The sequence below is a fragment of the Heliconius melpomene genome, chromosome 11 (assembly GCF_056956725.1).
Source record: "Heliconius melpomene rosina isolate 202511_hmr_F chromosome 11, ASM5695672v1, whole genome shotgun sequence".
Lineage (NCBI taxonomy): Eukaryota > Metazoa > Arthropoda > Insecta > Lepidoptera > Nymphalidae > Heliconius > Heliconius melpomene.
This window is the reverse complement of record NC_140399.1, coordinates 6,321,301-6,348,084: the sequence shown is the minus strand read 5'-3', so window position 1 is coordinate 6,348,084 and position 26,784 is coordinate 6,321,301. Positions and strand designations below refer to the sequence as shown.

The 26,784-nt window shown below is 33.7% G+C and overlaps 4 protein-coding genes across 10 annotated transcripts; 2 read left to right on the top strand and 2 right to left on the bottom strand.

Moving 5' to 3' along the window:
* Positions 1–62: 62 nt before the first annotated feature.
* On the top strand, positions 63–11,777 carry Fbl6 (F-box and leucine-rich repeat protein 6). Of its 2 annotated transcripts, XM_085192640.1 has the most exons (11): positions 63–1,443; positions 2,412–2,435; positions 2,822–3,032; positions 3,472–3,625; positions 4,200–4,360; positions 5,267–5,433; positions 5,677–5,817; positions 5,989–6,153; positions 7,056–7,281; positions 7,730–7,886; positions 8,010–11,777. In XM_085192640.1, the coding sequence occupies exons 1-11, from the start codon at positions 652–654 to the stop codon at positions 9,745–9,747; spliced, it is 3,936 nt and encodes a 1,311-aa protein (XP_085048766.1). In that variant the 5' UTR covers positions 63–651; the 3' UTR covers positions 9,748–11,777. The 2 variants fall into 2 exon arrangements, with proteins under 2 accessions (XP_085048766.1, XP_085048767.1); XM_085192641.1 differs by lacking the exon at positions 2,412–2,435 and having other exon boundaries at positions 65–1,443.
* A 500-nt stretch (positions 11,778–12,277) lies between these two features.
* LOC146534625 (rab-like protein 6) lies at positions 12,278–17,283 on the bottom strand. The gene is made up of 12 exons (XM_085192659.1): positions 17,265–17,283; positions 16,976–17,097; positions 16,676–16,830; positions 16,375–16,565; positions 16,132–16,278; positions 15,544–15,718; positions 15,311–15,466; positions 14,915–15,066; positions 14,432–14,584; positions 13,933–14,222; positions 13,780–13,820; positions 12,278–13,683 (listed from the first exon to the last, which is right to left on the bottom strand). The coding sequence occupies exons 2-12, from the start codon at positions 17,085–17,087 to the stop codon at positions 13,489–13,491; spliced, it is 1,767 nt and encodes a 588-aa protein (XP_085048785.1). The 5' UTR covers positions 17,088–17,097; positions 17,265–17,283; the 3' UTR covers positions 12,278–13,488.
* A 1,257-nt stretch (positions 17,284–18,540) lies between these two features.
* LOC146534624 (small integral membrane protein 8) lies at positions 18,541–19,569 on the bottom strand. 4 transcript variants are annotated; one of them, XM_085192672.1, is made up of 3 exons: positions 19,411–19,569; positions 18,891–19,025; positions 18,541–18,803 (listed from the first exon to the last, which is right to left on the bottom strand). In XM_085192672.1, the coding sequence occupies exons 2-3, from the start codon at positions 18,999–19,001 to the stop codon at positions 18,645–18,647; spliced, it is 270 nt and encodes an 89-aa protein (XP_085048798.1). In that variant the 5' UTR covers positions 19,002–19,025; positions 19,411–19,569; the 3' UTR covers positions 18,541–18,644. The 4 variants fall into 4 exon arrangements, with proteins under 4 accessions (XP_085048798.1, XP_085048801.1, XP_085048800.1 ...); XM_085192675.1 differs by having other exon boundaries at positions 18,891–19,027; positions 19,415–19,556; XM_085192674.1 differs by having other exon boundaries at positions 19,346–19,545.
* Positions 19,570–20,361: 792 nt separating this feature from the next.
* Positions 20,362–26,683, top strand: LOC146534623 (uncharacterized). Of its 3 annotated transcripts, none has more exons than XM_085192655.1 (13): positions 20,363–20,681; positions 20,903–20,998; positions 21,136–21,233; positions 21,467–21,650; positions 21,977–22,088; positions 22,550–22,681; positions 22,962–23,101; positions 23,968–24,176; positions 24,509–24,589; positions 24,796–24,957; positions 25,240–25,410; positions 25,633–25,819; positions 26,046–26,683. In XM_085192655.1, exons 1-13 carry the CDS (start codon positions 20,531–20,533, stop codon positions 26,132–26,134), a joined length of 1,812 nt encoding a protein of 603 aa, XP_085048781.1. In that variant the 5' UTR covers positions 20,363–20,530; the 3' UTR covers positions 26,135–26,683. The 3 variants fall into 3 exon arrangements, with proteins under 3 accessions (XP_085048783.1, XP_085048781.1, XP_085048782.1); XM_085192656.1 differs by having other exon boundaries at positions 20,364–20,681; positions 22,974–23,101; XM_085192657.1 differs by lacking the exon at positions 20,903–20,998 and having other exon boundaries at positions 20,362–20,681.
* The last annotated feature ends 101 nt before the right edge of the window (positions 26,684–26,784 follow it).

Below are 26,784 nucleotides of genomic sequence, written 5' to 3'. Positions count from 1 at the left end.
AGCATCCAAATCAGTATTTACAAAAATATATTTTAATTTTAATTTATTTTTGAGTTTATTTTTGAATAAAGTTATACATAGTTAATATACAACATTATTATTTTCTTAATGTATTTATGTACGTCTTCTCAAGCGTAGTGTGCACAAACGACGAACAACTAAGTACACCTTTGTGACAATGTCTGCATCTGTTGACTAAAATTTGAAACCTAATAAGCTTTTAACAAGGTCAACAGTTTTCATCAACTCGCAGAGGACAAAAATAATTAAGATTCGGTACATATTGTCGGAATTAGCGCAATCAATCTGCCTATCGCGAAGATAAAAGTGTTAGTGTTCGCGAAAATGCTTAGTACTTTGTTTTTCGCAATCACATCGTTACATGAACATGGATGACCTAAAATGCGAATACGTAAAGAAAAAAAGATGCTTTGAATTGTCTCAAGAAGTGCGAGTTAAAAAATATGACGCGTATCGGTATATCAATTATCGACAATCAGACGTAATCACACAATCGTTTAATGGTCAGTGAGTGTCTCAGCATCAAAAGTGAAAATGTGATGTGTCAAACTGATTGTTTACTTCACGACGGACAGGTGACGGTGAGCGGTTTGTAGAAGTGGTACGTGAGGGCGGCGGGAAGCGGGCGGTATGTCGGGCCGTTCGAGTCCCGTAAACGGTGGCTATGAGGCTGCTGAGCCCGCAATGAGGCTCTCGGTTCGCAAGGACCTTTTTCCTGATATTCATTTGTCACAAGCAACTTCTGACTCTGATTCTGATGCAGCACAAGATGATGTGGAAAATATTTCTTGTGTTAAGCTAGAGACAGATTTTGAGCAAAGCATAGACGATATTGCTCATCAGAGGATGCAGGTGGTCAACGGAGCGCTGCCGTCCCCGACACGGCCTCGCCACAGAAAACATAAGCAGCACTCCAGACGTAATACAGATCATTCTACCCTTAATGGTTGTATTCCAAAAGAGAAGAAAAGAAAAAAACATTCACGTAATTCTCACAAAAGGACGCATTCTTCTAAAAGTATAGTGTCAAAGGTGAAAGGTGGTAAGAACTTAAACTTAGTGAGTAGTAGTGAGTGTCAGGAGGATGAAGGTGAGGACATAGAAGAAGAAAGTGAAAGTTCAGATGATGAATTGCTTACCCCTAGTGTAAAGTTACCGTTAATTAATATGCCTCGACAAAGTGGCAAACCTTACAGTCATGAACTTAGTCAATTATCATCAAAAAAGAGTAAATCAAAGGAATCAAGAACTCACATAGTGATACCTTGTAGTGGGAAACCTCGTTCAATGTTGGACTTATGTAGTTCTCGTAGCAAAAAGAAATCTAAAAAGTCTGAATGTGCAGCCACATATCGAAGTCAGATAGTGGACACAAATACTAAAATTAAAATTAAGATAAGAAGGACAAGTATTCAGGAAACTGTAAGTATGATTTAATAATAATTTATACTTATCTATTACACGACTATACATTATTTAATACACTTATATATATATATTTTGACCCTCTGGTCCACTGCCATAACAACAATTTTTATCTAAGGTCTAAGTTTTCCTGTTTTTCCTATTTTAATATACAATCTTACAATCATAATTTATTATATGAATTTCATACAATATATTTTCAGACAATTTTATGTTACTATTCTTACATTTATTAGGTTACTACTTTATATTAAATGTTATGTTAGCAATAATTACCTTCATATTAAATAGAGAAATGAAACATATTTATTACAATAATTTTATAAAAAACAAAGTAGTATCTAAGTAGTTATTTATTGTAAAGCCAAATAACAATGAAATTGAAATCTATAGCAGATATTATACAAACGTATCTGATCTCTGTCTGTACTTAGTAACTTATTGCACTTAGTAACAATATGACAAAATTTATTATTGTGGAAATTTCTCAAAGTAATAGGACTCAAAATATATATTTTTATCATTGTGTCTGTGCAATCTAATCTCAGACATGGCTTAACCAATTTAAATGTAGTTCTCACTATTATATTTTTGTGTTTATTTTACTTCAATTTGTTCATAAATAAAAATGCTATATCAATTTACTTTCCCACACAGATGATGTCGCTTTTATAACTAGTTTCATAATAAAAGTGAATAATAAGTTTTTTTTATAACTAAATTATATAAATATAAACTAACATCAAACAGAGGTAGATTAATTTAAAAAAAGTAATATAGTTGCTTAAGGTTAAATAAATATTTTCATATAATTATAGTTTTTATAAGACATTTATTAATCTCTGGTTTTTTATAATGGAAATAAATGTAAATATAAAAAAGGCTGGGCTGGTCTAGGAGGCTTGCAAAATTATTGTTCCTTTATGTGAATAATCTAAATCATATATAACTTTTAATGTTTTTAGTTGTGCCTGGCTCCTAAAAGACAGGTAATCCCATGTTTTAAATAATTAAAGCTTATAATTATGCCTGTAATATTATCAATTAAGTTATACAGATCTCTTTATATGTATGAAAATCTGTTTAAAAATAATGCTCTTAGTTACACTATATTTATGTATCTATTAACATAATGTTTTAAAAATGCATGATGTTTCTGTTAACTTTTGCACACTTATTGTATACAAAATATCCGAGCATAGAGTATAGACATTGTTTATTAGATGGAATAACCTAACTGTGCTGTGTTGTTCCACATTCCTCGATTGTGGATTGAACTTAGAACCATCAAGTATATAATCAAATAGATTACTGCGCCGCAATGATATCTATAATAAATAACGTAACGTAGTTTGAACCCTAAACTTAATTTTAGGTAACTCCTACACCAACATCAATAGCTGATATTGGGCAAAGGAAATCTAAAAAAAAGCGAGCAGCGTCACCTGTACCAAGTGCTAGCTCTGGTGAAGAGTACGACCCGTCACGAGGGGACACTGCGGCCGCGATGAGCGTCGCAGCGACGAAGCCACGACAACCTCGCCCAAAAGCTAGGAAATCTAATAATAATAACTCCAGGACTAAAGGTTTGTTTACATAACTTATATTGTTTGATATTTATTTATTTCATATAAAATTGATCATTACTTTCTCTTTGCTGCTTTTCTTTCTTACATCTTGTTATTGTGTACTCACATTTAATGACAGATCACATTTGACAGATTTCTTATAAACGCGATAGGTTCAATTTCCACTTGAGGAAATAAATTTAATATATTTCTTTATTCGCTCTGGTGTCAAGGCAAAGCGCGGCGTTGAATTCCGCACTCTATATCCAATGACTCCAGAATTGGAGGAAAGTGGGGAATGGTGTTTTAGTTACTGCTGTGTCTGCTTACACTGTTACTCGCGTGAGATGTGTGAAAATAAAAGAAAATCTGTCTTTTCTTCTACTTCACACATTAATAAAGACATTATATGCAATATTATATATATGATTTTTAGAGAGTACCTATATATTTTCAGATAAAGCTCAAAAGACTGAAAGAACTAGAAGTAGCGCAACAGATAGTAAGGATAGTGGCCCACAAAGTCCATGGGCGCATTCCATGCCGGAAGAGATTTTAGTGAAAATTTTTGAACATGTTGTACAGCAAGGAACTTTACCTGCCATTGTTAGGTTAGTTTATGTTTTGATTTTTTATATTTACGGCCAATGTTTTGCTATGATAGTATCTTTGCGTATATTTTATATGTTTTGCCAGGATATGTAGTTTTTTCTGAAACTATATAAACGCTTATACATATATCCCACAGGGTGAGCGGTCGCCATTAGTCGCTGCTTGCAAGGAATATGTCAGGTGACGGTAGCCGACGTCGCGTGTCATCTTAATTAAAATAAGACAAATTTATATATGAATAAACGACAGAGGTTAGTCGTGGCGCAGTGGTTTAAGCGTGCGACTGTACACGCGACAGGTTGTGGGTTCGATTCTCACTCGAGAAAATTAAATATTTTAATTTCTTTGTCCTGGTGTCGGGGCAAAGTTCCGCCACTCAGTGCCTCTGGAAAATGGGTAGGCTCATGGAGTTTAACACTAAGATTCCTCTGCCTACCCTGCTACATATCGGATACAGCGTGAAGCTGAAAAAAAAATTAACTCGTAATCTTTAACGAAATAAGCAATTAGGTAAATAAAGAACAAAAACGCCGTATTATTATAATTTCATAATATAAATTGTATATTTTTCAGATTGAGTAGAGTGTGTAAACTGTGGCACAGTGTCAGTTGTAGGCCAGAACTTTGGAAGAATGTAGACCTTGCGCAATACACTGTCGAAAAATGTAAAACTGACTACAAACTGGTCTGGCTTCTCGAAAACCGTTTGTCGCAATGTCAGAGTTTAAATATTGGTAAGGATTCTTATATAAGCATTAAATCGTGATTTTTACTTTTTCTCACGTTTTTATTGTAATAATATAATTTTGCGTGAAATTTAAATAAATGCTGCATGTTCCTAAACTGCTAATAGATGTTTGCTACAGTGCTCTGTGTTATAGTTAGTGTGTGATACCAAAAACATATGTTTGTTGTTTTGTATCAATAGTTCAAGTATTTAATAATAAGAACTTACTTTTGAAATATTTTTATAAAGTTTATGGGTGTTAAATGTAATAGAAGTTATATTATACAACTACATATACATTTGTCGTCGTTGTCGCATCACAAATATACTTTCTTATAAAGTATCATTTAGTAATTCTATATTTGGGAATGTATAACTTACCTATTGTATAAAGAAGGATTAGGTCCCAACAGAGTGCATAAAATACTGCTACATAATATTTAAATTTAAAAAAAAAGAGTTAAAAAGAGTCCCGCCACCCTACACGCAGTGCCTCCAGAATTCGGCGGAAAGTGGGGAACGGAATGTCTAATTGGGGACCTCCGTTCCTGTCTTAATACTAGGTTCCCAGGTTCCCTTTGCCTTCCATGCCATGTGCGTGATATAGCGTGAGGGTAATTTTCACTCAAAGGGCAATGTTTCGAATTAGGTCGGAAAGATGATCAAATGTTTTGAAAATAGGTTCTCTAGTGTTTCTTTTGGGAAACAGTAAAGCTGACAAAAAAATAGTTTATCTAATAGTTTCAGTTCAATGCAAAATGTGTAACATTTCGTGGGGATTTGCTTTTCTGTCTGAGCCTAATGGATTGAGCCATTAAGGCCTATGGACCATTATCATCTTCTTATCATATATGTGGGATACAGCTTCATGCTATAACAATTTATAACAAATTTGAATATTTATTATTTACAGCTCAATGGAAAGTGTGTAACATTTCGTGGGTGTTGGCGTGCGTGGTGGATTACTGTCCTGGCCTAGTGGAACTGAGCGTGGCGGGTTGGAGTCGCATCACACCCGAACAGTTGTATGATCTCGTTCAAGGATTGAATAATTTACAACGCCTTGATTTGTCGTTGACGGTATGTCTTGCCATTATTAGTGGTTTACGCTTAAAATGTTATTTCAAAACATATTTATGAAATATAAAATTTGCTATAATAATATTTTAATTGACTGACCCCTAACCCACCACCCAACACCAATTTTGAATTTTTTTGTATATTATATTTTGAAATGTGACGCCATAGAATTTAGGACCCCACCCCTTGTCACACATGATGATATGATCGATGACCTTTATTAAGAAACATTGATATTTACAGTCGGAAACGGGTGGCTCAAGTACGTGCCTGTCGGCGGCGTCGATGGCGCGCGTAGCATCGAACTTCGGGGGACGACTTACGCATCTCACTCTAGCTAATAACAAGTTTTCAGCTTTACCCCAAATACTTTCATCAGTCGCGGTAAGATTTGACTCATACACATGTGTTAAATTTCAAAATAATACAAATTTGATATTTAGAAACAGATTGATTTGATACAAAAACAGATTGATTCAGACATTTCCCATGTCTCTATACGCCCATAAATAATAAAATATGTTACGTATTTATGACGAAAAATATGTTATACAGGAACATTGTCCGAATCTCGAAGTACTTGATATATCAGGTGCGCTAGCGACATCACACCCGGCGCCCATCCCACTGGAGTCCTTACAGAAGGGCTGCCCTAAAATGAGGGTATTCAGAGCAGCTAACGCTCAGCTAGTCTTGGCTTCTGTTAAGGCTTCTCAGCAGGTATGTGTATGATTATATTAATCTATTTTTTTTAATAAAAAAAAGAAGCCGTCGTGGGGCAGTTGCCAAGGGTGTGACTGTAACGCGACGGTTGTGGGTTCGATCCCCACACGAGGAAGTGAAATATTTATTTACGTTTATATTTCCATTTCTTCGCTCTGATGTCACGGCAAGCGTGGCATTGACTTCTGCCACTCAACACACAATGCCTCCAGAATTCGGCAGAAAGTGGGGAACGGAGTGTCCTAATTCAACACACACTATGTTCCGTCTGCCTACCTTGTTGTATGCGGGATACAATGCAAATTGCTAAACTAACTAACGCGAAGCTGATTTAATTTTTATTAAAAAAAAGCTATAATTTTTCTATTTTACTCATTATTCAATGCTCGAAACCTTGTATACGTTAACCTTGTAACTTTGTATACACTAGATTTCTTTTGCTTTTACTTTACGGGGAAAAGCTAGAAGATGCTGTTGATGGTGATGATAAAACTGCAAGAGTGCTTTTTATGCAAGTGCTCAAAATATTTTTCATCCATAGACATTCACATAAACCTTTCAAAATACATCAGTATAGAAGACCATCTGAATTTTATAGTCTGCCAAAGTTACCCTCATCAAATGGGGAACTTTGACACACAAAGAACCTTTCACAATTATTCTTCTCAATAAGTCTAGTTAACATTGGTTCATGTTTTTATTAAATAATGGATGTAACTGATGTAATACAATAATAATTCCGCAGATTTGTCTTATATTACAAAAAAATGGAGGATCGGTGTAGAGCGTTTGGTATTTGTATACTATAAATGAAAACAAGCGAAAATTATTTAAGCAAACGAAAAATTGTAAGAACTTTAGTATTAATTGTCTATTGCCCAACGAACGTTTTGCAACAGATGTCAGCGTGCGGGTGGTCGCAGCTCGAGGAAGTATCGATAGCGTGCAGCGCGGCGGAGGAGCGCGCGGCGGTGGGCGAGTACCGTCTGGGCGACGAGGCGCTGGCGCGGCTGGTGCGCGCCGCTACACGCTTGCGCCTGCTCGACCTGCGCGGCCTGCAGCGACTCACCGACTCAGGCCTCGTGCGCGTGCCCGCTTGGGACCTGCAGCATTTGTTTTTAGGCGGTATGCGAGCTTACTCTTGATGGACATTAAAAATATACATTGGTATCCAATACGAAGTAGTAAATATTGATTTACTTCGTGTCGGATAGCTATATATTTATTCGTAATATATTTTAATAGTTGGAGCTAGAGAAATAGTGTTCTTACACAATATTAATTATTTTACTTAGAACATCGTGGACCGGAGTAGGTAGCGATATATGTTTGTCCATCATTTACAAAAACAATCCTATATTACTACAAGATTCAAAAATGAAAATAAAAAAATAATAGCTTAACGTGCTTGTGTCGTCGATACTATTTTGAATTTCTCGCTTTGGTAACGAGATAAAGCACGGCGTTAAGTTCCACCACTCACCATGCATTGTCTTAAAAATTGGGTGCTGTCGCAACACTAGTGTTTTTTTGTCTATTTATTATCCAAAAGCTAAAATCAAAATTTGTTTAGGCTGCAACGTACTTCGGCAGACCAATGCGTGCCTTGAACTGATATGCGAGAAATGGTCTCATAGTTTGCTAGAATTGGACTTGTCTTGGGCCTCTGCCGCTAAGGTTTTACACGACGCGGTCTCAGCACTTGCAGATTCGCCAAACAGCAAATTAAGGTAAAATAGAATATAATGCAACATGTACTTGCAATGTCACAAATAATTTTAGTATCCTATTAAATAAAATGTAAACCATTACTATTAAATTATATTATATTATATTATGGCTCTCTCTTTCAGAATACTCAACCTGTGTGGATCGTCTGTTTCATATGACGCTGTTAAAAAAGTTCTATTAAAATGTCCTCACATAGAATCGTTGAATCTTAGCTCGTGTCGAGCTTTACCCCGTGGTATGAAACGTCTGTATACAGGAAAAGAACTCCAGGACTTAAAAGATAGTCTAGATCCAGAAAAAAATAAACTCAAAGAAAGTAAGGCTGATGAATCAAAAAAGAAAAAGTCAAAAGTAGAGACTGAAGTTAAAGTCGATAGCGCAAACGAGTCCAATAAAAGCGACATTCCCATAAGTTCAGGTAGCAATACAATAAAATCTCCAGACAAGTCTTCCCAAGGAGTTTTTCAGGAACCAAAAAGTGTATCTGATGTGGGCACAAGTTTGACAGACAAACGTTCTTCCAATGACGCGAATAAAAAGTACTCTCCTAGTAGTAAAATCTTTGAACAATGTAGGAATACTTTAGATAATTCTCTTGTTAATACTGAAAACACACAACTTCCAAAAGGCTCAAATACCCCTACTCTATCAAGTCCACTTGCTCAATTAAAACCAGACTCTTCCTCTACACCTACATCGGATTCCGTCAAGACTGATATGGGGAGTCCACACTTCAGTCCCGTCCAAAAACCTGACAGTCAGGTACCAAGTAGTCCCGATGTTCAACCAGAATCTGTTAAAAGTAATCACTCTTGGAATTTAGGACAGTTTAAGGGGACACCTTCCCATAAGTCCGAAGCGAGTCCTCTGAACAGACTCGAAAGTCAATCTAAAATAAGGCACGGTAAAGTTATCGAACAATGCAGTCCGACAACTTCATTAGAAAATAAACCTAGCCCAGAAACTTTAGCTATGAAACACAAAGAACAGGACAAAAAGAATACTAATAATTGGAATTATGGTAGCTACAGTCCAATGCCTAGGCAGGATAATCAATTCTCATCTCAAAGAAGTCCCTATTCGGCACAGCCGAGTCCAGCTCAACCAAGCCCCTATTCCACACAGCCAAGCCCGTACTCCACCCAGCCGAGTCCATATTCGTCACAACCTAGTCCATACTCGGCTCAACCAAGTCCAGACACAAGCCAAATTGTCAAACAAGACCTACAAAAGGCTGGCGCGTGGAACACGGGCAATTACAGTCCGATGCCGAAACATCACGCGCCCTTCTCGCCGCACCCGTCGACGCACGCGAGCCCCGACCCCGGCCTTGGGGTCAAGTGTGACAGCCTCAGGGGCACCCCCGGCAAGACGCCCACGCCCGGCCAGTACAGCCCCATGTCGCGCCAGCAGCATCACAGCCCCTACTCGCCGCGCCCTAGCCACCTGCCCAGCCCCGCGCGGGCTGGCACTCAGGACGCGTATGGGCGCGCGCTGCCCAAGGCGCCCGAGGCCCCCAGCTCTTGGGGGTTCAACCACATGAGCACGCCCACAGCCGGCATCGAGTCGCTAGTGTGGGGCGGGTCGCCGTTCGGCGCGGAGGCCACGCCGCAAGTGCTGAACACGCCGCCGCCGGCGCCCGCTCCCGCACCTGCGCCCTGGCCCGGCGACCCCTGGACGCTGGGCCAGTTCCGCGTGGAGCCTCCCAGCCAGGTGCACAACACGTTCGTGGAGCAGAGCGTGAGCTTCGAGTCGCTGAGCGCGCACGTGTCGCACGCAGTGCACGCGCACGGGCTGCCGGCGCACGGCGCGCATGCCGCGCACGCGCTGCAGACCTACCTCGACGACGGCGTGGACTGACCGCGAGTCGTGGCATTAAACATTTGAACAATTATCGTTAGTGACTGTAAATAAGATTATCTAGCTAGGCTAAGTTTAAGGAAGCTAGAGATGCATTCAAATTATTTTGCAGCCCATAGTTTACGAGAGATACAGATAATTATATTAGGATTTAGTGAATTATTCATTCAGATAGATATTGTTGTTTAATTCGAGCGCTGAGATGTCAGCCGAAGTTTTGCTGACTGGACATATGACTATATGAAGTAATAGAACTAAACTTGCATACCTTTCACTTTAATTAACTTTCACTTTCTTGCACATCTATCAAAAGAGACATTGTTACAAATATAATGTTTAAAATTGCCTAATATGTTGATTATGAATATAATTATGTTTATTTAATGCAATGTATACATTATGAGTGTTATAACCCTAGTCCCCGAGGGCTGCGGTTATTTGTTTGTTATGTATAAATCGGTCTTATGAAAAGCAATAAAGTTAGGAAATTATATGTGAATGAACTATGCAGAGTGCCATGCTGTGGCTGATTCTTATTTACTAATTAATTTATGCAATAGAAAACCGAGGCCAAAATAAATTGATATATCCTAAATAGCTCAATGAAGTTTATCAGCAGTTAATTCTACATTCCTTTTTAATAGAATAGATGTTTACTTTCAGAAAATAAAAAAAGTTCAATTGTTTGCTAAAAACTTAAATAATATTGTTAACAAATATTCCAAGTTAAAAAATATTGACAATGCACAAGTATTAACATGCATAATGATGATCTGAGTGATACTTGAGCAGCTATTAGTATATGCCAATTTTGCTTAAATATATTTATATAATATTAATAAATGTGTTGATTGATATTTATTTACTTACTGATTTCCAACTAAAAAATGTTTTTAAAAATCTCTTAGGTCATTCATGGATAGATGCAACTTGCACTGGAATTATAACAGTAACATTTTTTACTTCAATTAATTTGTAACATGTTTTTTAACATTATTTATATAATTTAAAATATGCATTTAATATTATGAATTTGAAATATTTCTTTATAAACTATATCGTCTGTATGTTTCAATAATAAACGTAACTATTAAAAGTTAAATTTATTAACTTAAATTTACTAAAAATGTAATATATTTTTACACAAAATGAATGTTACTGGTATCATTATATTTAATTTAAATAAAAGGTTATGCCTTTTATTATTCTAATTAGATTTTTTAATAAATTTTACTTATAATCAGTAAGTAAATATGTAATATTTCACTAAAATTTAAATCTATCTAAGATTTGTTTAATATATTAAAATATATATTGCAATAAAACTTTTATGGCCCTCTTTCGTTGTTATGGTTCCTCTTTTAACACATTCTTGCAAAATTAATTTAAGTACAATATTTGTGTCTATCAGAGGAAACGTCGCGACGGCAGTTGTATTTGAAAGTGTGATAACTATTATATAATTTGACAGCATTTTGTACGATTTTGTAATTTTTTATTTAATATTTTTTATATTTACGACAGAAATTGGCAAGACGACAATGAAATTATTTTTATTAAGTTTAGACTGCTTGATGTTTGTGGCATTTAACTTAAAATTTGAGTAACATAACAAATATAAAAGGCAAGTACAAAGTGCTTTGTATAAATATTTATATTGTAAGTACATCGTGTCGCACGCAAGGACTACAGTAAAATCACCAAATATCGTTTCATTACCTACTTAGCCTTATTGAATGCCTATACTTTAACTGGAGAATATATTTTATAGTTTTATTAACTTATTACAGATCGAGAATATTATCTACTATACATAGAATGTATAAAATATAATATTAGGTAAATATTAATGTTAATCGTGTACTATAGAATGTATAAAATAAAGTTGACTAATATCTGTAAGTTCTGTTATGTAGAGATTTTTTGTTTGTAATATTGTTACATTACTGCGTGGACTTCACAACAAGTGGTCCAATTTTTATAATCTAACCAATAAAAATATCGATGTGGTTGTATATTTACATTTTGAATAGATTGTAATCTATTTATTAAAATTCTTTCGTTGAAAACAATATCAGCCGTCATTGCTCACATCATTCGCCTCCTGGTTCATTATTGCTGATGCATTCTCATGAACCACTGACTGTGAATACACATTTGAGATTTGATTTGACATTTATTTTTATTGGTGCAAAAATAGATTCCCTTATAGCTTTACACTGAATCCCGCTTATATTGGGAACGCCTAAGACACTCCGTTTCCTTCTTTCCGTCTAATTTTTCGAGATATTTCGTGTTCAGTAGCGAAACTCAAACCTGCGCTTTGTTTAGCTACTTACCCGAAAAAAGAAATGAAAATAATTCGTTCCCAGAAGTGAAGAGGAATCGAACTCGCAACCATCCGCGACTACAGTCACGTCACGACAGGAAGGCCTCAAAAAGTATAATATTAGATATTATACTTTCCAAAAAAGAAGTAAAAGTAAACCAAATACCAAATAATCTGAGTGCTGTAAGAATACAAAATAGATTTGCAAAATGAATTTATTTTACAATAAGCATAACGATATTTTTTTTAATATATTACCATTTTTATAATTTTATAACATTTCAATAATTGTACACACATTTAATATAAGTCATGTAAAGCTGTTAGCACGTACAATTAATCATTTTAAATTTTATTGAGATAAGTATAAAATCCTTTAAAAAAATCAAAAATACTTAATATATTCATATCATCAAAACAATAAGGCTTAACTTTATGGAGCCTAGACATACATATTACATCCATTTTTGGGGTTGAAAGGGTAAAACAGGACTCTATTATTAAGATTACTCTCCGTACTGTCTGTCATCAGTCTGAACGTCATAAACTGTAAAAGATATTTAAAATTTTCACATATGATTTATTTCTTTTGCCGATGTAACAAATACTAAAAAAACAAAAAAAAACATTTAAGAGGGCTCCTATACAATAGACATTCTTTTTTTTCGCACATGAGGTTAATGCTGTTCGCCCTGCAAAATATTGCATACTTATTAAAATATATTATTATTTGTTATTAAACAAATACAGTTTTTCAGTCGCGTCATATACAACTTATATCAAATTGATATTATTGATTTCTTTCATATTTAAAGTTAATATTTGAGACACAAAACAATTTTTTGTTTATCTAACTCTTATGCCATTGCAATCATAATGAAGCAATACTTGGCAGCAATCTCTTTAATTCAATACATGCAAATATCTGTAATTATGTCCTAAAAACAATCATAAATGTATTACTTACAATGCAGAAGCACATCCAGCGTCCATCTTAATAAATATTATTTAAAAAAATCTACAAAAAATCTAAATATTTTTGAATGAAACTAAAATTTTAACAAAATCTTTATACCCTAGATCAATTTTAAGTATAAGATATCAACTAGGCACGCTGGAGGTAATTCGTTGTATCTTCCCACGTGTTTTATATAATCTATTCAATTATAAAACCTTTTAAATGCTGTGTTTACAAATCAATAATTAATATAACTCTGTGTAAAATTTGCTAATGTTTCATATAAAGCAAAATATTTAAATATATTTTTATGTTAAATAACAATTTAGCTCATACTGTACAACAAACAAAAGAAGACATCTGCTTTTATTTTCATTCAATCAAGCAGATTTGCAACATTTATAAATTTATTTTGTTTCATGAAATTATAACCTCTTTATTATTGCGTTCAATACTAAAGGCTGTCATATTCTTCGTAATTAAATTCCGTAGTGACAGAAGATGGTTCCAGTAAGCTGCTCTGAGGGTTAGGTTGTTTTTCACCTTTGGATTTCTTGTGCTTATGTTTCCTATCTTTTCGATCAGATTTATCACTATAGTCTCCCTTATCTTTGTCCTTAGATTTTTTCTTTTTGTGCTTTTTCTCTGCCTATAACAGTAATATATGATAAATATTTTTATTCATGACAAAAATATTACAATTAACATAGACTTAAAAATAATTATTAAATTATTAACAACTTACTTTGACATCAGTTTCTTTTGATTGGGCTGGATCTTCACCACCTATTAAAAATGTTGTATTTAATTAATTATTCTATATTTTTATTACATTTCTATATAAAAATAAAAATGTGAAGTATTAATTATTTAAATTAAAAAAAAATCATGCATTTACCTTCTGGAGACCTTCTTACACTAGAATCACCAGCCCATAATGGAAAATCATTATTCATGAGAATGTTAGGCGTATTATTATTTAATGATAAACTATCGCTATTATATTCATCGCCTTTGCTTATTACAGCTTTATTTAGAAGATTTAATGTTTCATCATTTTTATTTGAAGATAATACTGTATTGATGCTCTCTCTTCTGATTATTTCTTTGATAGGAGAGTTTCCTTCAATGTCCAAGTCATCATTATCCGCGATTACTTTAGGGTTTGTTGCATTTTCGTCATCCTCACTGTATAAAGGGGAGGGGAACAAAATAAAATTAAAATATTATATTAATTTCTAATTACAAATTTTGTAAATAACTATCGATTTATATTATAATAAAATCATGTTAGATCCAATGTTAAAAAAAATCTAAATATTGAAAATTTGTATCAATATTATAATATAACAATACATTAAAAACTTAATAACATATAATTTATGACCCGAATTTACCTGTCAGTCTCATAAGTCATTTCTTGTGTGGAATTAGGCAGTGGCGCAAGATCTTCTAAAAAACTACTATCCAAAGTACCCGCATAAAACTCTTCTAAGGCACCCGACGACCCTGACTTAGCTATGCTTGCTCCTGAAGGTGTACTTGGGACACTATAAAAAAGTGAAATATTTAAAATCTTGAGATCATTTAAATTTTAGAGACTATACATGAAAGAATTAATCAAAGCAAAAAAAGGGTAAGCAGAGGAAATTTAGTGTTAAAATACTCTCTGCCAAGTTTCGGGCATTGTCTTGCTACTAAATTACAAGAGTTGCGCTTGAGAGCAAGAAAATTAAATCATTCAATCCCCCAAGAAGGAAATGAACCCTCAACCGTCACTTTTTGTCAAACAGTGTCCCATTGTGCAATGGCTGCACAAATATTTTATAAAATATTGTGATATATATCTAGATCAATATAAAACTTATTAATAATCTCACCTCTCTTGTGGCAATTTTGAAGGTGTCATGTCCATACTGACAGGTGGTTTATTCCTAGTTAATTGTGGGCTCACATATTCACAAAGTTTTGGTTGAGTATTTTCATTACTCTGCATGTGTTTTGTTAAGGTGGGATTTAAGGATTGAGCTAACTGTAACAATTTTAAGATATTGGGTAAATTATATTGAAAGCAATATATTTAATCTTTATTCTATTTTAAATGTGCAGTCAGTCGCAAGACTATAAGTAGATTGGGTTCCTTATTATATGGGGATAGAAAGGTGACTTCTATTTTTTTTTTATATAGTCATGATTAATTCAATATAATTTTTCTTTTTTTGTCCTGATTAAAAAGAGACAGTTTAATAAACCAACATTTAAAAACAAGATCTTACAAGAGGATTAACATTTGATGGCACTATTGGTTTACCAGCACCCAGTACTATGCTAGGAGAGCGGTCATTGCTCACTCTAGTTTCTGGTTCCACACTTTGACGCCTCTTATTTGCAAGGCGGTCCAAGAATATGTTATAGTGAGATTCATCTGAATTCTGTAAAATAATTTAAAATGCATTAGTCAATCACATTATATTGACCAACCTAATATTATTTTAAAGCAAATTAGTACCTGGAAATCATCTAATTCTCTTTCTATTTCCTCCATATCTTTCTGATTTCTCTGTAATTGTTCCAACAAACTTGTTTTTTGTAGTCTTAAGAAAGGAACACTTAAAAATTTGTGTAATAGTCTTAAACCAAATCCATTTCTCATGGAAGATTCTGCATAACGAATAGGGGCTGTCCTAATGTAAATTATAAATTAAATTAATTAATATGTGGACAGGCATAGAAATTACTCATATATCTCTTTTATCATTACATTTTTTTATTTAAGGGTCAAACAAAAATTATGAAATTCATCTTATCAATTTTCCAACCTACAACATATGCATGGCGAACCTGAATAAAGACATTTTATACCCCATTTTCTGCTGATATTGCAAGGTATTGGGTTAAGTGGCAGAACCTAATGCCACACTCTCTTTATAAATTCCGAAGAGGAGAAATTAATATAACTTACCCCACCCAGAACCCATACCCAGTCAGATTTATTGATATTGCTTCTCTACAAGTCTTTTTTAAAATTTATTTTACATATATCTACAGGGGCACAAGCATTGGACTGTATATAAGACTTGAGGAAGTTAAAGATTACCTTGTCATTTTAGCATGATGCATAGCTTGTTCTATATGATGTGGGTGAACCTGACGATGGTGCTGCATGTCACAATGATTACCTAATAATACCACAGGCAAGTCAGCTGGTATATTTGCCAATTCTTTGACCACATATTCAAAAGTCCTAAAATTAATAACCAGAAATATGTATAAAAAAATGTTTCATAAATATAAATAAAACATATTTTCAAGTGAGTTTAAAAACAGTTAAATTTAAAACCATGGTTTTGTGATATCCATCATCAATATAACTCCACTTGCATTCTTATATACATCTAGAAAAGTAGCATCCAGGACTGGCGTTTCATATTCCTCTTCTGCTACTGCTGGTGTAGATTGGTTTTCCAGCTTTAATCCTAGTGGAGGCTTCTTTTTTGTGCGTCCTTTGTCTACAACTTCCCATACTTCTACCTATTAATGTTTGAAATAAAACTAAATTACTTCATTTTATATGTCCATTATTTTTATTAAAAGCATAAATATTCTAAATAACATTATTTGATATTAAATTTCCATCTTACTTTTACAATATAATCAGTGTTCTTGTATGTCCAATGTATAGGAGCAACTTGTATTTGTTCTGTAGGGACATATTCTTCAGTGAATGAACCACCCTGGAGTCTTTGTAACAAGCAGGATTTACCAACATTTCTATCTCCTTTTATCAATATCTTCACTAAAATATAACATATCGAATATCATTTTGATAATTTGATTTAAAACTATGGAAATTATTACATTGATACTGTACGTTTATCTGTTCTACATAAATCGAAATTCGTATATAATAAGTACAGGTTATAATAAAATAAAAAAATTACTATTAAAATGTACTCCTCTAGAAAATTTCTTTTGCAGTGAAGACGACATAGGCATTGGTGCTGGGCAGCGATCATCTCCAGTTCTTGTTAACTTCTTCAACGCAGAAAACATGATTGATATTCTTTATATAAAGAAAGGAAAGGAATTGAACATATAAGAAAAATAGAAATAACAGTTTATAGTAAATAAAAAGGCAGACGTGACACAATTTAATAGTTTTGTTTGAAAGTTATTAGTTAAACTAATAGATATATACTTAAACTTAAAAATTAAAATTCAATTTAGCACCTCAGTGTCACAGTGACATTGACAAAAGACTTTTTTAAGTGTATAGTTTGTTTATGTATTTTTAAAAATCCGAAACAATAACATGTATAAAAAAACAACAACCTTACTCAAAATATTATGCTGCTTAATAATTATAAAACAATTACAGTTCTGTTATTTAGTCTGAAAATAAGTTACTAACAAAGAAAGCGACGTTTTCTACGACAAATACTAAAAAACCCACCTGTAAAAATATTGTAATGAAAAGATAAAAAGTAAAACTAAATATTAAAAACCCCTTTTCTTAAGAATATTCTAATGAAAAGATATATAATAAAATAAATTTGAGGCCAGCCGGGCACAAAGTTGTGAGTTCGATCCGTCTCCAGCAAATGAAAGATTTAACATTTCTCTTTTCTCTTCTTGGTTGTCCAGACTTCGGCGGAAATTGACGAACGGAGTGTCTTAACACTAGGTTTCCTTTGCCTACCCTGCTGTGTGCAGGATAAAGCGTGATGATAAAAACACAAAAACAACTTAAACTGAGGTGCCTCCTGTATTAAGCGACAGGTAGTGCAGTATAGATTTGGTAGATTTTTCCATGCCTGTAGACCCTGTACAACACAAAGTGTTGTATTCCACATGTTATCACTTCAAAGTGACACAAGCGTATAACTGTAAACGCAGTGGTTATGAGTTTGATTCCCGCCCAGGAAAAATGTATTATTTAATATTTTAATTTCCTCATTCTAGTAAGCAATCAAAGTGGGATGTTGTGTTCCACCACTAAACACGGAAAGTGGGGAAAGGAATGTCTTAACACTAGATACCCACTGTACACTCGCCTACATCAGGGATACAGCGTAAAGTCGAAAAAAACTAAATTAACTGTTCCTTTTGCTCCTTGTTTTATTTAGTAATTTGCACTTTTTAAATAGTCTTTCACTCTCATAATTCTGACAAATTCATTGACACCACACATTTTAGTAGTGTTTAGCTCTTTGATTTCGATATATGTACATCTATAATATATATACTCAAAATATTTCTGTTCTGACAAAGTCAAGTATAAAGACAAAAAACCCTCCAGATATGTCTCGATCTTAACTGTTATACTATCCCTTAGGATATAGACATTTTTCGCAAAATTTTATATAAAATTGTATATCTAATACTAACTCAAGAAAATTTGATTATAAATATTTTCTTCCAACATAATATGCATCAAGGCCATTGTTGCTAATAAAAGTCTGATCATCAATCAAGGAAAAAAACATTAATTTAAAAGAAACTGCAATGAAATTAAATAAATTATTATTTACATGACAAGCCAACATATTGTAATAATATACATGTTACCAAACTATTTTAATATTAACAATAAAATTATGGAACTCGCAATCATTGTTCCCATTTTGACTTCCGTTTTTCAAATATTTCCTTTCCATCCTTATCTACAGCTGAATAATAGCCCATTGATTCATATTTTTGTCTCATATATGCTATGTAGCCTAAAGTTAGACCAAAACATGTAAGGCCAATTGTCATTATGACTATATTCTGAAATTAAAAAAACAACATTTCTAATCGAAACAGTTTAAATAGTAAAGTTTAAAATATTTTTTATTAAAAGGAAATCTTACATACTGGTTTAGCATATAATTCAAAATTAATAACTCTAAAAGCTGTTGTTGATCTCATAGAACGAATCCCATCACCTGGTTTTTCATTGTTATTGCTGTTGCTGTTATGTGACATTTTTTAAATTATTGTGGTAGTTATCTGTAATTATGTATTAAATTTATTAAAAAAGCATATTAATTACAATCATTTTTTATTTATGAAAATCTAAGTAAATAAATAAGAGGCCGATGTGGCGCAGCGGCACAAGGGTGTGACTTTAACCCGACGGTATTTCTTCATTCTGGTGTCGAGGCAAAGAGCGGTGTTAAGTTCTGCCACTCCACACTCTATGCCTCCTGATGCCTCTTTCGGCAGAAAGTGGGGAACGGAGTATCTTAACACTAAGTCTTCTCTGCCTACTCTGCTGTGTGTGGGATACATCTGAAGCTGATTTATTTTTTTAAATTTAAGTACATAACTATCTTTATCTACTTTAGTATAAAACGACGTAGTGGTTATGAAGTATTATTACTAAATTGATTACTTATTGTATATTTTGATGTTTTTGTAATAATACTTTTACAATTCAATTCTACTTCGTTTATGTAATAAATATGAGCAATATTTAAGAATAACCACAAAATTTTGTCAATCAGAAGCAGAACTTGACTTGTCAAATTGTATGTCATAATATGCAGTATGTTATATAATATAATAAATTAGCGTTACCAAACTATCGATAGTTTTAATCTAAAAAAGCGTATGCTATCGATAGGACAATCGATAGTATCGATATTTTCGATAGTATCGATTGTTATGGACTATCGATTGTATGCTAATTCGCGATAGTATTGAATATGATTCTTAAGCATAGCTACAAGATGAAATGAAAAGGACAAGAAACATTTTTGTTACATTTCTTTTGTTTTTTTATATTTTGGTGAAGAGAAAGATACTATTGTAACTTAGCATGCGATCGATAGTTCACAATAATCGATAGTTCGATACTATTGATACTATCGATACTATCGATACTATCGATACTATCGTTTCCTAGAAATTCAATAGTATCGATACTATCGAAAATATCGATACTATCGATTTAAATATCGATAGTCCTACTATCGGACAACTATCGATAGAATATCGATAGCCTATCGATAGTCGACTATCGATCGGCAACACTTATTATTAATAATATGCAGTTATGAGTAAATGTGTTCTGTGATAATATGAATTTACTTTAATAAACGTAATAATTATCGAAGCGCCATAAATAAAGAACCGAACCGAACGTAATAATTACGTGTAAATAATATACTGATATACAGTCTAATCGTAAATGTTGTATATTTTACACAGTATTATGATATGAGATATAAATAATTATAGTTTATAATACTATTGAGATATTTTTATTAGAATGATATCAATATTTAAGGCTGTAGATATTGTGGTCATGGACAATATTTTTTTTAGGCATATTAAAAAAATATACAATATGACGCCGAGTTGGCTTGGCACTATGGACTGTCTTTGCTAACTGTCAAATAAATTTAATTTTTATTAATAATTTCAAACATGTTGTATTATATTCCTTATTAGTTGATATAATTCAATGTTTATTCGTGTATAATAAAAATTGTTAGTCATTTTCTCTTACAATGGAATCAGACTCTGCTCTGCACGGTGATGTTCCCGATGGCGCGGAAATCTCCCCTATGAGCGACAATCCTGTAGAAGCAATTGGAGATGATGCAGTTAATAATATAGTTCCAGATGAGTCGGAAGCTCTCCCGGTTGCAGATAATGGAGGTATGTTTGTTTTATCTAAAATTATTTAAGTATGTTACATTCTTATTTTCGTATTAAAAGCAATATTTATTTTATTATTTATAGCATATATTTTAGTTTTATATTTCTTATACTTACCTGATAAGTATATTTTAAACCTTTGATTTTGATAATCCACATCATGCTTTAAGATATATTTATATATAGATAATAATATGTAGGAACAATATTATTGCATGTAGCTACAAATGGGGGTGCTCCTTCAAGTAGCAGTGATGTTTTGGATGTTGAACCTGGAGATCAACAAGAAAATGAAGAACAACCTGTACAAGAGCAAGGTAATCAGAAGATGGAGATTATGTCAACCTTCACCATAAACTAACACCCATAATTATCATTCTGCTAACCTGATTTTCATTTAGGTAGAAACTGATAATTTTAAATGAATATACCATTTTAATAACTACATTTTTAGATAATGCAGAAGCAGAAGAAGAGATGGATATAGATGACACTACCCCAGGGACAGTCGATGAGTCAGCATATATAGGAGATAATTGCTTGTCTACTCCTGTAAGTATAAATATTACATTATAATTTTAACATATTTTTCAGAAAAGTATTTTTAAAACTTATAAATGAAAGGAATCTATTGTTATTTAAAAAAGTATTAATTTTGATATTATTTAAAAAAATGAGGTCCTTAATAATTGCAATAAGATCTAAAGTTTTGTTAATATGTTGATATAATAAATTGTTTTTAAAAAATGTTAATTATATGCAATAATAAATATCTAAATTTACAGGCTGAAACTGAAGATAACTCCCCCCAAGAAGAAAATATGGAGCCTCTGTTAAAAGATCCAGGTTTAGATAGTGGTGAAGGAGAAGGGGATGGTCAGGGAATTGATCCCGCTCAAGAAGAATCTCCAGATCAGTCTATAAGTTCAGCAATGCCTATTGAAGCAGATGCACCTATGATACAAGATGGTGATTTAAAATTTTTTACTTATCTTGTATAAAATATGTCAGGCAAAAAAAAATCTAGTGTTAAGACATTCAATTCCCAACTTCCTAGAGATTGTTAAGACTGTGTGTTGAGTTGTGGAACTAAATGTTGTTACCAAAGTGAGGAAATGATAATAATTGATTTTCCTGAGTTTCCGGAATCAAGTCCACACAGATCAGTTACTTTATTTTAAGAAGCAGTGGCTATGCTCCACAACAGCTTCATGGTAATTTTGATAAAATGTCATATTTAAATTATTATCGGTATCAAAATTAAATGTTTTTATTAAATACATTATTGTTTGTAGAAGAATCAAGTACAATGGATGAAGATATGGGTGGGGGTGAAGGTGTAGCCAGTAGTGATGATGTGAATGACATAAGCAGTGCTGCACAAGAAGTGCTCAGTACAGGCATTAGGTATTTTTTTAATCTTTTTAATTATAATCTATACTTTTATACAAATTTGGAATTTGGCTGGAGGTTTTGTTTGGTCAAATATGCTAATCTTCGAAACAATTTGTTGAAATTGAAAAAATACTTTTGTTGAATAGTTAATTTATTGAAGAAGGCTATAATAAGACTTTTTCATTATCATGTCTAACACGAGTAGCAGGAACAACTTTGTGAATTTGATGATTCACAAAGATTCTCTGATTTGAAATCCCATCATTTAACTCTCGAGAATAAATTATATTTATGTCTTCATTGATAAGACAAAATGTGATGTTGAGTTTCACTCAACATTCAATGTCTCGAATTCAAAAGTATATAGTCGTACATACAACTATGTTCTATTTGTGTTGCATACTATATGCACATACGGTGTTAAGTTGGCACACAAAATAGATATTTATACAAAACTAATTAAATGTTGACAGTTCCAGTACAACTGAAGGTGGAGCAGACATATCAAGCAGTGGTCAAAATGAAGCTGCATTGATATCATCAACTGCTAATGGTCCTGCAGTACTACATTCCTTCTCTGTGTTGCCACAGCCACAGACCAATGAGTGAGTTTTTAGTTTTTATAATTACATTTTTTTTGTTTCGTTTTGACTTGAATAACTTTTTATTTTATTAGATTACAAATTTTCATTTCTTATTTTAGTACTTTAATATATAATATGTTACTCTCTTATTTAAAATCTATCTATTTAAACCCAATGTACAGTATTTTTTGCAGCTTTTGTGTTAACTCTTTTAATTAAAATTATAACATAGATTAGCACTTATTATTATTTTTTCTTTGTGATTTATTTGTTTAAATTTTAATTTAAAATCATACACAAGTGATTTGTTTAGATTCAATGATGCTGACACATCAGAAATGGAAGGTGCGGCTGACACAATGCCCTCTGTCAGTGACTCCATGCCTCTCCTCACTATGACTGCTAATGGATCAGCTTTACTATCGCCTAATCTACTTCAAGGTAGAATATTATAATTAAATTTGTTAACTAAAATTTTGTATTATTATACAAATTTGCTGTGTATATATACACTAGTGGACCTGGACGCGGCTACGCCTGCTTGAACTATAAGAATATTTATTAAATATTATATAATATATTTATTTTTATAAGGATGAATTTCAAAATATAAGTTCATTTTGGGTGACGTTTTTTTAAAACAACAAAGAAACTTAGCAAACCAATGCTTAGCAACGACGGTTGTTATTAACATGGCAGAATAAATTGTGACATGTAATTAGAAAGTATTTTAATATATTAGTACATATGTGTAATGTAATGTTATATAGCCTATAGCACTTCTGAAGAATGCAGCTTTCATACAAAACAAAAACATAGTAAATTGGACCAGTAGATCCAGAGATCTTAGCGTTCAAACAAACAAACAAACTCTTCCGCTTTATTATATTAGTATAGATAAAGTGGAGTATAAAAAATATATTAAAATAATTTTACCTATATATGTACTAACTTATAACTAAAATGGTAGCTAACAAGTAGTATATAATAAAATGGGAAAAAGAGTGAATTTAATTTTAACTATAACTAGTTACATTAATAATTATAGCAATGAAAGAAAAATTGTTTCATGGATCAAATTTATTCTTATAAATCTTGGATCATTTATTTAGTGCTTGTTTCGTTACAAATTGTGAACATGAAATTATTTATTTTCCTTTAATTGCTCTTGCTTTCAGATTAAGCAAATAATAATTCATTCCTCTGAGTGAGAATCAAACCCACAACCGTTGCATTTACAGTCAGATGTACCGTCTCTATAGTTTTGATTTGGTAAGACATGGCAAGCTACAAAGTGGGTGTTGCAGGCGAGGAGAGCGGCGCGGGGGTGTCGTCGTCGGGCGCGCGAGGTGCGCGGGGAGTGCGGGCGGAGGGCGGGGAGGGTGCGGGCGAGGGCGAGGGCGCGGTGAGCAGCTCAGGCGCGGCGGCCGCCAATGGGGCGCCTCCGCTGCCGCCCGCCGACGCCGCGCATGCTCTCGCCACGCTCGCCAGCGCCGCGCTGCACCACCACGAGAAGGTGTCCTATGTGATATTACTTATTTTTCTCTTTTTCTTAACCAACATGCTGCAATATAGAATGCCCGAATATAACAAGGCGGGTAGAAAGAACCTAGTGTTAAAGTGACTGAAAATTACGTGTGGCAGATTGGTGCATCTCAACGCCGCGCTTTACCTTTTTAAGGGTGATGTGGTCACTGCAGCCTCAAAGTAAATCCCAGGTTAAAATAACCATAAAACTTAAAATAATTGCTGTCTGAATATGTTTTATCTACAAATGATTAGTTTGTTTACACAGTTGTTACTATCTTAATTTTATAAATATTATAAAATGATTATTGTTTCTTCTAGGCAGAGCCTGAAGAACCCAAACCACAGAATGAAGAGGATGTTTGGTATACAGTTGGTCTTGTTAAAGGAACAACATTCACAGTAAGATATATTTTTTATATAACTCTATAAAATACAAAATACAGATATATATTCGTGAATGACTAATTGCAATTAATATTGTTGCTTTTTGCTTGAGAGGGAACCTAGAGTTATGACACTCCATTCCCCATTAAGACACTTCCGTTCTGACTCTAACTCAATAAATGATAAATAATATTGTAGTGTATTTATGTACTAATTTTCAGGTACAAAATTACATATCTGATCCAAACGTAGATCTGTCGAATCTATCTCTGGATAGTTTACCGGACTTAACTGGAATACCAACAACTCCGCTGGAACACGGCACAGCTTATAAATTCAGAATTGCAGCCATTAATTCGTGTGGCAGAGGAGATTACAGCGAGGTATGAATTTTAATATAATAACAGCCTGTATTTATTTAAATAGATAAAAAAAACTTATTTGAAAAGAAACAATTTTAACAGGATTAGACTGTCAGCCCACAGATTAGCGTAAAGTTTTCTATTCATCGGGGTTTAAAATGCGTGTGCAAAATGTTTTCGAATGCAAATATAGTTATAATAGTTTAGAAAGACTTTTTCAATTTTTTAAGCTTTCGTTAATATACATATATTTAATTGTGCATTTATATTTACAAATGGTAACGTAATAAATAAATGCGACAGGAGTCGGCGTTCAAGACGTGTCTGCCGGGGTTCCCGGGCGCGCCGTCCGCCATCAAGATCTCCAAGTCGGCGGAGGGCGCGCACCTCTCGTGGGAGCCGCCGCAGGTCGCCGCGGAGGGCATCTTCGAATACTCTGTTTATTTAGCTGTCAGGTCTAATTCACAACCTAAGGTCAGTATCGCCACATATAGCCGGGAGACAGATACTCTAGTGATCTATCACTCTGTTCCTTAGTTTTCGCAAAATTTTTGAGTCAATGCATGTTGAGTGGCGGTACTCACTGCAATAAATGATATTTTTTTTACTCTGATTGGGAATCGAACCCACAGCCGTCGTGTTTATAGTTAGACATTGTGTCGCTGCATTCCTGCAAATAAAATCATTTGTTTTCAGGAGGCGGCCAAGTCGCAGCTGGCGTTCGTGCGTGTGTACTGCGGTAAGGCGAACACGTGCGTGGTGGGGCAGGCGTCGCTGGGCGCGGCGCACGTGGACTCCTCCACCAAGCCCGCCATCATATTCCGCATCGCCGCGCGCAATGACAAGGGATACGGGCCCGCCACGCAGGTCAGGTGGCTGCAAGGTATGTAACACACTGTCATATTGCTTAGGTAATATTTTACTTCGGGTAGGCAGAGGGAACCTAGTGTTAAGACACTCTGTTTCCCACTGATCGAATTTTCGAGGCTTTGAATTGTGGAAATCATCGCTGCGCTTTTGCGCTTGGTACCAGAGCGAAATATAACCATATATTCCGTATAAACATATAAGGTTTGCAAGCATCTAAAAATATATCTTTTTTTTTTCAGATATAAAATCAACAGGTGTAAAAAGAGCGGGCGACGGACGGCTGCCGGGCGCGTCGCCGTCCAAACAACCCAAACAATTGATGCACTAACGTTCTTTTCAATCACTATTATGTGGTTTCACTTAGAGTACATATAATAATGGGCCATCCATAAATCACTTCATACTAAAATTTTGTTTTTTTACCCCCCCCCCCTTTTGTCCTGGTGACAGCTGAGACCCCTATCGTAAGTAAGTTCAATTAGAACAGTGTTATGAAAGTGAGCAAAGAAAGATACTAATTTTCTGTTATGAAAATTAGTATCTTTTTTACGTCTTGTCATACTTCGTAACCCCCTAATTTTAATGTGTGACGTAATTTATGTACGGCCCCTAATGTATCGACTATCGACACCTCGTGCTATAGCACGCTTTTATAGTATACATTTCACAAATAGAATTATATTTTTCAATATTGTTGTAAATCTTGGACGACGTTCGTGTGTGACGTGTTTAATAGATATAGTTTGACTAATTTTATTGTTAAAACGCAATAAGTGACTGATAGGATGTTGTGTAAGTATTCATTTAAATAGAATAAGTGCAAAATTATATCTGTTATATAAAATATCTTGCTGAGAATAAACATGATTTTTTAGAATTTTTTTTTTAATATATATATTATTTAAATTTATTTAGATTATAATAGAAACAAAAAACCAATAGTAGTTGTAACTTTGATATATTTAAATATAGCATAAT